This window comes from Carettochelys insculpta, chromosome 12 (genome assembly GCF_033958435.1).
Source record: "Carettochelys insculpta isolate YL-2023 chromosome 12, ASM3395843v1, whole genome shotgun sequence".
NCBI lineage: Eukaryota > Metazoa > Chordata > Testudines > Carettochelyidae > Carettochelys > Carettochelys insculpta.
The window spans coordinates 9,749,261-9,760,596 of NC_134148.1; the positions used below are offsets into that span (position 1 = coordinate 9,749,261).

Here is an 11,336-nt window from a genome sequence, read left to right on the forward strand (position 1 = left end):
CAAAGACTTCTCAGTACAAATCGGGGGGATCAGACAAAGATGCCAAGAAGCTAGAGCTGTTTGGCAGGAAGGTATATTCCTCTTCTACCCTGCTACTGAGAGTGGCAAATTATGCGGCACACCTAGCGAACCATAATTTTGATAATTACTCCAGGCTTACTACTCTCATGGATTCACTTCCGGAAGATAAGAAGCCGGTGTTAAAGGCAATTGTGCAAGAGGGCTACGCAACTTTGAGAACGGGAGTCCAGATCGCCCTGGATGTGGCAGATACGGCGGCACACTCAACGGTTACAGCAGTGGTCATACATGGAGAATCTTGGCTCCAGACATCGGTATCCCGAGGGACCTACAGGCAAAGATCGTGGATCTTCCCTTTGACATGCAAAAGTTGTTTGCAGACTCAACCGACTCGGTCCTCCACTCTAGTAAGGACTTGAGAGCTACACTTAGAACCCTGGGTATTTATACTCCTCCATAAAGGAAGAAAAAATATTACCCTCAGCAAAGACGTTACCTGTACCAACCACAGCATGCGCAGTATCAACGGGACTACGACCAAGGGCGACATCAACAACAGCAACAGTACAGAACTCCCAGACGACATTCTCAACAAAGCCGTACACCCTCGGGACAGGCCCAAAGGCAACAAGTTTGACGGGCATGTCAAGGGCTGCACTATCACTACCATCTCACAATGCCACTCTCATCTCATGTTCCATCATCGCCTCAGACCGTTTCACTCCCAATGGCAAAAGATCACCACAGACAAATGGGTGCTGGAGATCATAGCCACGGGTTACGCGATCCCCTTCCAGTCGCTCCCACCGATGAAGCCTCCCTCCAGGCCTCACCTCCGGGACGCTACCCACGAGGCGAGGCTCAAACAGGAGGTGGACCACCTTATGTTCATAGGGGCGGTGGAAAGAGTGCCGGAACAATTCCAGGGGAAAGGTTTTTATTCATGCTGCTTCCTCACAGAGAAGAAAACAGCAAGCTGGAGGCCCATCTTAGATCTTCGGGGCCTCAACCTCTACTTACGCAAGCAACGTTTTCGGATGATTACAGTCGCCTCCATACTCACGGCACTGGACGATGGAGATTGGTTTGCAGCCCTCGACTTACAAGATGCTTACTTTCATATAACGATCCACCCAGCACACAGGCGCTTCCTCCGCTTTATGGTCGGCAAGGAACACTTCCAGTACAGGGTTCTTCCGTTCGGCCTCTCCTCGGCCCCTAGAGTCTTTACCAAAACCCTGGCAGTGGTGTCAGCCTACCTGCACAGACAAGGGGTGTTTATATTCCCATACCTGGACGACTGCCTACTGAAAGGGGCCTCGAAGGCAGAGGTCCTACGCATGATCTGCGTCACAGCGGACACGTTTTCTTCTCTGGGCCTAGTCATCAACCTCGCGAAGTCAAAGACCGACCCCACACAAGACATAGAGTTCATAGGGGCACGCATAAACTCTATCACAGCAAGGGTGTACCTACCCGACGCCCGCTTCCGCGCCATCAGTTCGCTGGTGCACGTCATCACATACAGCCCCACGGTGCCGGTCTTAACATGCTTACAGCTGCTGGGCCACATGGCGGCAGCGACATTTGTGGTACAAAATGCCAGATTGCACATGCGAAGCCTGCAGCATTGGCTGGCAAGCGTCTACAAACCGGCATCCCACACTGTCCACAGGGTGGTGTCGCCCACAACAGAGGTGCGCAGATCCCTGGCGTGATGGGTAAACCCCAAGAACCTGCTAGTGGGGGTGCCTTTTCACCAACCACAAATTTCTATTTTTCTTACTACCGACGCCTCCCACATATGATGGGGAGCGCACATCGGCGACAAGGTGACGCAAGGGCTATGGTCCCCTGTGGAACAGACACTGCACATAAACATACTGGAGCTCAGAGCAGTGTTCAACGCCTGCAAACATTTTCGAGACCACATATATGGCAAAGTAGTCGGGATCAATACAGACAGTACCTCCACTATGTTTTACATAAATCGACAAGGAGGAGCCCGATCCCGTGCCCTATGTGCGGAAGCAGTCCAACTGTGGAACTGGTGCATCGCCAACAACATAACGTTGAAAGCGTCGTACTTGCCGGGCGCTCACAACGTGAAGGCAGATCAGCTGAGCAGGCGCTTCGCACTCACGCACGAGTGGCAGATCCGCTCCGATCTGCTATGACCGATCTTTCATACATGGGGGTTTCCCCAGATCGATCTCTTTGCCACCCAGCACAACACCCCCTACTTTACGCGTTCCCCCCCCCCCACAGCGTTTATCCACAAGGTCTTGCAGAAAGCCAGAAGGGAGAGAGCTCGCATGATACTAGTCGTCCCAACGTGGGATCGGCAGCAATGGTTTCCCTTGCTTCTGCGCATGTCGGACCGCCCACCGCTCCCTCTACCGGTGGCTCTGGACCTACTCACGCAGGCTCAGGGATCCATAGTGCACCCGCACCCTCAGGGCCTGCGGCTACAAGCATGGCTAATCCATGGCTCAGCTCCTTAGAGAGCACATGTACGGAGGGAGTACAACAAGTCCTGGAAAGTAGCCGAAGGACCTCCACCAGGAAGACTTACAAGCAGAAATGGACTCGATTCACAGCCTGGTGTTCCGCCAAGCAGTTAGCTCCCCTTGACGTTCCTATACCGATAATACTAGAATACTTATTGGACCTCAAGAGGGGCGGGCTTTCCTTATCCTCGCTAAAAGTCCACCTTGCCGCTATATCAGCCTTTCAGCATACAGAGGAGGGGCCCACGGTATTCACCCATCCTATAGTTACCAGGTTCTTGAAGGGGTTGGTAAACCTGTACCCCCCTTGGAAACCGCTTCCACCATCGTGGAGCTTGGACTTGGTGCTCAGCACGCTAATAGGTCCACCTTTTGACCCATTAGCCACAGTTCCCCTACGTCTCCTTACGATAAAAACAACCTTCCTCCTTGCAATTACGTCAGCTTGCAGGGTCAGTGAGCTCGCAGCAATTATGGCAACGCTGCCCTGCACAGTATTCTCAAAGGAAGCGGTAACCTTATGGCTGCACCCAGCCTTTGTTCCAAAAGTTTCTTCAGAGTTCCATCTTAACGAACCAATAGTTTTACCCTCGTTTTACCCGAAGCCTCACAGCTCCAGCAAAGAGGCACGCCTACACCTCCTGGACGTGAGGAGGGCGTTGGCCTTCTACATAGACAGAACTAAATCTTTCCGGAAAACAGACAGGCTTCTAGTGTCTCTCGCTCCCAGGTCAAAAGGGGAAGGCCTCTCTTCACAGAGAATTTCAAAGCACATTGTGTCCTGTATAAAAATGTGCTATGAGCTTCAAAAGACTCCTTTGCTGGCCCGTCCTAGGGCTCACTCCACCAGGGCGGTGGCGGCGTCAACAGCCTTCTTCAAGGGCGTGCATTGAAAGACATCTGTAGAGCGGCGACCTGGTCATCCTACGACACCTTTGCCAAGCATTATGCCCTACATCGGGTATTCCAAGAGGATACCCGTCTCTTGACAGCGGTCCTTTCGGGGGCAAGCTGCACATAAACCGATTACCCACCTCCTTTCTTGGGTTACTGCTGGGTAGTCACCTATTGTGGAGCACCCACAGGGCCACTTGATGAAGAAAGAGAAGTTACTCACCGTAGTAATGGTGGTTCTTCGAGATATGTCCCCGTGGGTGCTCCACCACCCGCCCATCCTCCCCGCTTCGGATCTCTGTCTAACAGTGTTTTTCAGGAGCATTCGAGGCGGTTGGTCAAGGAACTGGCGGGGACCGGATCACGCACGTGGCTGGGGGCTCGCAGGGGAGCGGTGCGCACCGGCGCGTGCGCAATCCAGGGAAAACTGCTGGAAGAATTCTGATCTGCGGTGCCGGGCGAGCCCGACACACCTATTGTGGAGCACCCACAGGGACACTTCTCAAAGAACCACCATTACTACGGTGAGTAACTTTTCTATCCTTGCCCTAAGAGCTTTGAATCTAAGCATAAAATAAAAGGTTTGGAGATGTCTGATTGAATCAGATACCTCATGTGCTACTAAAGCATTGGCTAGACAGAATATTTTTGTGTGTGTGTGTGTGTGTGTGTGTGTGTGAGTGAGAGAGAGAGAGAGAGAGAGAGAGAGAGAGAGAGAGAGAGTACACAGGGAGGGTGGTAAGTAAAATAACAGCAAACAAAAATATTTTTCTTAAAATGGAGTTTGGACTAGAGTTTGATACAACAGTAATACACTTGAAACTTGCTTAGCGTTCCTGGCTGTTCTCTGATAACAGCTAAACGGATGGAGAGGGTTGGATGTTATTTATTACAATAAATTGCAAGTGAAGTAAGGCTTAAAATCTGGTTGATATTCAGAGCCCCCTCTGTGGTTTGGGTGTTCTGCATGCAAAAGTAAATTTGTCCATAGTTTCATCCAGTGCTTGAAGCTGAATGGGAGGGGCTGACCCAGTAAAAATCCTCTGCACTTCCACATATGAGAGGTAAGTTTAGTTTTGGCTCCCGCAGAAGGAAGTAGCTCTGAGGGGTTGGAAGTGGAACCAGTGTGTTTTGTATAACTCAGCATTGACTCCCTCCTCCCCAGCCCTCTGATGAAGGAATGTTGAGAGAGTTGTGTTTGGTCCTTCTTGACCAAAGGAAAATGGTGAGCATGATTTCAAATCTACAAGGGAAATAAGTGTGGTTTTGGAGAGGTGAGTGGAAATATATTTAAATGCCCAAAGTAACAGAAAGATAAGTGAAACTCATGGTTTCTATATCTGAGTCTTTCAAGTATTCCAGGAATCTTTAACCTACAACATTTGAATGAAAATGACTTTCTACAACAACGCTGACATGCAATTGATGTTTACAGACTAAATTGTTGTCCCTCCCTAATTTGAACACTGGTGTTCTTTTCTTTGAGTAATGTCAGTCTTCACACTAACAAGACTTATAAATCTGTACCTTAGTTTTTGTACAAATGTGCATAAGACCAGGTGATGGAATTCAATTTTGACTTCTAAAATTTTATTACTCCAGTTTCCACAGAAGACTTTTTTGTATTACCAAGGCATGTTTGCTAAATCAGGTTGGTTTGTCTGTAAAACTTAGGGCACCAACTATGTACCTTTTTCTAATTATATTCCTTTTACATTGGGGGTGACAGGTTGGCATTCTCTGATTATTTAATTAAAACACATGTTGGTGTACAAAAGCTTCATAATGTATAACATTGTGTTCTGGTTCTTTAAATACCACTTTGTATTTGACTTTACAATTGACACTTGTGTAGTTTATCATAGTACAGTGTCACCTTGTTGATTTAAGATGAATTGGTTTAAAATTCCATCTTCCTAAAGTGAGGTACATGATTCTTGTCCTTCTAGTCTTTCAAGTTCACCATTTTACAAAAAATATATTTTTAAAAATAATTTTGGACTTGTAAAGCTAAATGATAACAAACATTTTCAATAGGCTGGAATTATTAATTCCTACTAAAATATTTCTGAAATTTAAACTGCCTAACTGGAAAAGTCCTGAGTATCGTGCATTGATGGAACTTCAGATTAATGTATAGGAAAATTAGTTGTACGCCTAATTGCCTCACTATGTTAAAAACTGTCCCTCAGAGCACCTGTTTTAGAATATATATTTAGTGAGATTTATTTTTCTTTGCATAGAAACAAGGAAATTGTTTTAATATGTAAGTCTTCTGAACCCTATAAACTATGAAGGTAGGGGAAGCTCAGCCTTTCAATCTGTGAACTGCAGACCATCTTCAGGGAGGCTAATTAATTTCAGTAGAAGACCTGCAATCTTTTGGAATTGTAAAAAGTTTACTGAGTGGGTTAACATCAAACACACTTCCGTTTTATTAATCCTTTAAAACTGAATGTCAGCTCAATTTATCAGGAGCTAGAATGAGATATTCGGGACAACGAGAACTTCAGATAGAATCAGTTTTATCACAGTTGCAGATCAGCAATATGGTTTATTCTCCTACAAGAACAGACTATATAGAACACAGTAATTTTTTGTGTAAGAGAACTGACAGAGTACTTTCTGGAGCCACTTGAGATGCAGAATGTGAGTGTAGTTTGTAGCCTGTGTACTTTGAAAGTTTAATGCATTCAGACTTTTTCAGTAACCTAATGCCAGTCTTCTCAAGGGAATATAGCACACTATTAATTTCAACAGGTCTAAAGCAGAAGACCTGAAAGAAGGAATGTTTAGGAAGTGAATATTCAGTAACCACTCTGGTTGGTGAAAATGTCATTAATCAAAGCTTGGTTACATCTGCTCACAATGTTTCAATGTCTTTTAAAGCCATAGTGTGGTGTAGACTTGGCAGCTGCTTCTGTTGTCTGGCCAGCATTTAAGATATGGTTTCCCAAATTGGGGGCCTGCCCCCTTGGGGTGGGGGCATGAAGAAATTCAAGAGGGGACACGAAGTGATCCAGCCTGCCTCCCCCCCGCATCATTCTCCCCACCCAAAGAAAAAGCCAAACTTGCTCCTGGCTTTCAGCCTCTGCCATTTTACATGGTCAGCCCAGCACAGCCGCTATAAACAGAAGACCTACATGGAGCTATCTGCCTCCTGCAAAGGGGAGGGAGTGTGGGTTGGGGAGGGGAGGGGAAGGATGGAGTTAGATCAGGGCTGGGGGTGCCTGGCTTGTGGGAGGAGGATGGAGTGAGTGGGAGACTGGGGGATACCTGGCTTTGGGGCAGGGGAGGGGCTTGGGTAGTGGGGCTCAAAGCTACTTTGAAATTTCAGCACTTCATTTAAGGCACACTGGGCACATGGGGAGAGCTGTCCCAGGGATTTATTTCACAGCATGTATAAAGCACTAAAGTGAATGAAGCTTAAAACTGCCATTAAAAGCCATGGATCCAGTGGTGATTGACTAATGCTAGGTAATCTTTCAGGAAATTGATCAGCATTGCTTTTGGAGATCTGAATCCTTTCCCGCTGCGTCAGATCAGGAACAGGAGAACATACCACCTGGAGAAAGTGCGCTTGGAACTAACGGAACTTGAAGCCATTCGTGAGGACTTCCTCCGTGAACGGGAGACCAACCTAGATAAAAGGGACCTTATCAGTGATGATGAAGAAGATAGCTGAGAAAATTCATGGACTTACAGTCTTCTGAAATCGTGACCAAAGCTTATTGAGTGGGTTAACATCAAGTACACTTCTATTTTATTAATCCTTTAAAACTGAATGTTAAATAGTAGCATTTGGAAATATGCAGGACAGATTTCCAAACCTCAGCACTTTCTTTCAAAAGCATTGTTTTATATCGGAGGCCAAACAGTTCTGTTTACATTCTGTGTTCATGGAGTTGTAGAGAGCACTTAAAAATTAGTATCTCTTTCAGTTAAACAGCTGAGCTGCCAGTTGTTCTTTTCAAGTGCCCCCCTTACGGTGCCTATAAGTGAAGTAGTATAGAAAGTTGTTTGTCTTTTAATCTACCATTTTGCCTCATTTCTGAACTTGTACATTGTTTGAACACGGTTACACATTTTTCTAGCACAGCCCAGCAACACAGAAGGACATAATTTTTTGGTTTGTCAGATGCACAAATCTGGCTTTGATAGCTGCAACACCAAGAATGGCCAATTTATTCATGAAAATGCTGAGAGGTATGGAATGGAACACAGCAAGAGCTTTCATGTTGCTCTGTTTCTTTATAGGCAGCATGAAAATGGGATAGCTAGAAAAGAAAATGTTTTTGTATGTACATATACTTAAAATAGCGAACAAATACTCATTTAATCTTACAGAATACTTTAATTACAGTGCAAAAATATGTTGCAGTATTTATTTTGAACAGCTGTTTTATATTATCAAATTCCCCTTAACACAAAGGGAAATATCCATTAAGTTCTACCATTTAATCTTTTTGTTTTTCTTCTGGTCACAACTTCACAAAAAATGACAAGCAGCTGTTAAGGAGAGTGGAGTTCACCACAGGAGTCCCACAAGATGTAGCAAATATTCCCTTGCTTACACTGTAACATTTGTTTTTCGTGAAGTCCTATTCCTCTCCCTGCTTGGGGACTTATTCGCTGGGATGGTGTTTAGATTTTAGAAAAGCACTCAAGTGATCAACTTTCTTCATGAATATTAACTATACTTTGCAATGTATATATTACAGTATCCTTAAAAACAAAAATAAATGTTAAGCAATGCATCAAAGAAACCTAAAGACCACAGAGCAAGTGATGGAGTTGATTAAACTTTTTTTATGGAAATGAGCCATACAACACATTCCTAAATACATAGCTGTTCTGAGTGCCAGATGTATGTTTATCCATCAGAGAGCTCATGAAACAGAATTATTCACTTAGCATTGTCTCTGGCTTTGACTATGAAAAGCTTGTTGGATACCACTGTTATTTCACTTTGGCTGTGGCCACACTTGGCAAAACTTTGAAATGGCCATGCTAATGGCCAAATTGAAGAATACTAATGAGGCACTGAATTGAATATTCAGCACCTCATTAGCATTTGCACGCTGCTGACCACGGCACTTTGAAAGTGTCACTTTCGAATGCATGCAGCTACATGGGGGTCCTTTTTGAAAGGACCCTGCACATTTTGAAATCCCCTCGAAAAGGACCCCCGTGTAGCCGCACACGTTCGAAGTGGTGCTTTCAAAGTACCGTGGCCGGCAGCATGCAAATGCTAATGAGGTGCTGAATATTCAGTTCAGTGCCTCATTAGTATTCTTCAATTTGGCCATTAGCGTGGCCATTTCGAAGTTTTGCCAAGTGTGGCCAAAGCCTATGTGATGTATACTCTGAGAAAATGTGTTAGAGGACCTGATGGATTTTTCTTTTTGTTCTAATTCTGTTTAGGTTTGATTATAATCTTCTTTGCCAACTTCATCATCAGAGTATCTTATTAACTTTACTTTTGTGAGGAATTAAAACTAGGATTCAAACAAAAGTCATTAAAGAGCTTTCTGGTTTGTTTGTTTTTTTTCATTTCTCTGGCAGTAAAACATTGAGGATTGCGGTAGTGGTTTGAAGTGTCACCTTGCAATAACATTCTATTTAGAATTGGATGGGACTTTTTCTATTGCATTCCTATTCATGTCAAAAAAAAATTAGACTACTGTTGGAGAGGTGAGATTGATCTGAGTTTCACAATTTTTTTTTAAATTTATATTGTCTTAACTGAAGCTTTGGTTAAAGATATTTTGCTTTTAAGTAAACATATCCCTTGCAGAGAGATTGTGTAGTGTTATGCCTAAACAGGACAAGATCAACGCATATCATACAATTTGAAAATCTTGGTTAGCCGTATATTGAAGAACTGTTTAACTAGCAAGATGTAATTTCAAATAAGCAGTGAGCCCTTATGCTTATTAGAGAAACCTGAAATGATCTTCAATGTGATTTCAGTTGTGTTTTAAAACATAGTATACAGAGTACAAACAGCAAATTTCTGATTTCCACCTCTTGCCTTTTACACTTGAATTTACTAGGCAAGTTTTTCATATTATTGCACATTCTGCATTCCTATTATACTTCTACAATTAACATTTAAGTACACAAATCAGACCAACTTTGTAGATTTTCTGATTGTATACTGTCAGTGTCTTGAAGGAGCTGGTCTCTAACCAGATCTGTGTCTCTTCTTTTTTAAAGTAATTGTTTTCAAGTGTTAAATGAAATCCGTCCATTTGTAAACTTATTTAAGTTCTTCTTTTGTATTGCAACATTGAAAAGACTAGTTTGGAACATTTTACTAGCCTACCACTTGTGTAGATACTGCTATTTTGAGCCTTCATTATAGACCAGTTCTGTGATGCTATAAATGTTTTCAAACAATGCACAAAAGTCCTCAGGTGATGGAGAGAAGACTTAACTTTTCAACCGCTGTTCAAGAACTTCTTCATAGCTGACAAGGGTGTGGAGGAGTGGAGTTGACTTGCAATTTTTCAGCCCTATTCCTTGCAAGAAATGATGTGCTGGTGGTGAGATTTAATTTCTTGTGTTCCTGTGATTTGTATTAAATGTTATTGGAGTCTAAAAGTTGTACAGTAACATTGAATGACTGTTTTAGTGTTTTGAACTGTAAGTATATAAAATCTGATGCACAAAAAGTGGGATGCTCAAAGATACCATTTGTTCAGATTGTTTTGTTGGGCACAGTGTATGAAATGAGTTGGTGGCTTCAGTCAGGTTCCCCATAGCCTGGTGCTACATCTGAGTTGGCATCCTTGCTGATGTCTTTGGCAGAAGGACCAGAAATTTAAATAGGCAATAAAGAGTGAACTGTACTCTCATCCTCAAAGTCCCTATAGGACAGAAGTAAGGTGCATATAATAGGAGGCAGTGGGAGGGGAAGCGTGTTTTGCTGTTGTCCATCCTGATCTGCAGGCGATTAATGGATTTTGAGTGCTGCTTAATCTGCAATAATGTTTACCTTTTAAGATGCATATACAAGGTTACACACATCCAGTATTTTAACAGGTGACAACAGACAAATACAGAGCAATCTGGTGATCTGCAAAAGGTGGAATGTGTGGAGGAAAAACCATTAACATTCAGGGGAATATTTCAAAACAGTGCATGAGGATCCCTGTGTGCATCCCTGCCATTGATTTGGAAATGAACCCCTTCATGAAAATAATAAAGATCAATATAAAGTTGATGACCAAATGCCCTTTCTTTTTTGTATGTTCAAGATCTTGTTTAGTGCCTTCATGTCTCTTTATTACAACACTCCTACATTATTTTTAATAGAGAATTTCAAGTTTATGTACATATGTGCAAAGTATTTGTTATGCATGGCTCCTGTTACCTGTGTTGATGTAAACCAAACCACATTAAAATCCTGCGGATTATTCTACTCACCCATATTATGCATGATTCTGTATACAAAGTAACTCTCCAGTTACTTGTAAAAATGTTGTATCTTCTGTTACGTTATTCAGTGAAATATGGAGCACTATACATCTTAGCTATGATTTACTACTGCACAATAATCCAGCTCCACCTGTGCCCACAGTATTATAATCCAGTAGTACTGGCTGTTTTCTTTTACCAGTTAAAAGTATGTATTTAGTTAAGTAGAAAGAATTTACTTTTTCATTGTCCTTCTGTAGGTGAATAGGTACTGTACACTTACAGGGTGTCTGAGAAGTAAGGAAGAGGATTTTGTGGTTTGAAAGAGCACTCCTGAATTTGACAAGTAAGTCATGGTCACGACCCATACGAGCTTGTTACGTTAAACTATTGAGAAATTAAAATAGTAAGTTTTTCTACTCTGGAGCTATATACAGATGTAAAATAAAGCTTAAGTGCCATATTTCATAAACAAATTCAATGGTGCAT

At 43.0% G+C, this 11,336-nt stretch overlaps 1 protein-coding gene across 2 annotated transcripts in view; it reads left to right on the forward strand.

Annotated features, from left to right (window-relative positions):
* The window catches only part of TBC1D2B (TBC1 domain family member 2B), an 81,429-nt gene extending 72,990 nt beyond the window's left edge, over positions 1 to 8,439 (forward strand). The window contains exon 13 of one of the 2 annotated variants that reach the window (XM_075006870.1): positions 3,735 to 3,944. In XM_075006870.1, the coding sequence (XP_074862971.1) occupies positions 3,735 to 3,870 (136 nt within the window). In that variant the 3' untranslated portion in view covers positions 3,871 to 3,944. Of the gene's footprint in view, positions 1 to 3,734; positions 3,945 to 6,914 lie in introns of those variants that run through there. The other variant, XM_075006868.1, reaches the window with a different exon arrangement.
* Positions 8,440 to 11,336: the final 2,897 nt, after the last annotated feature.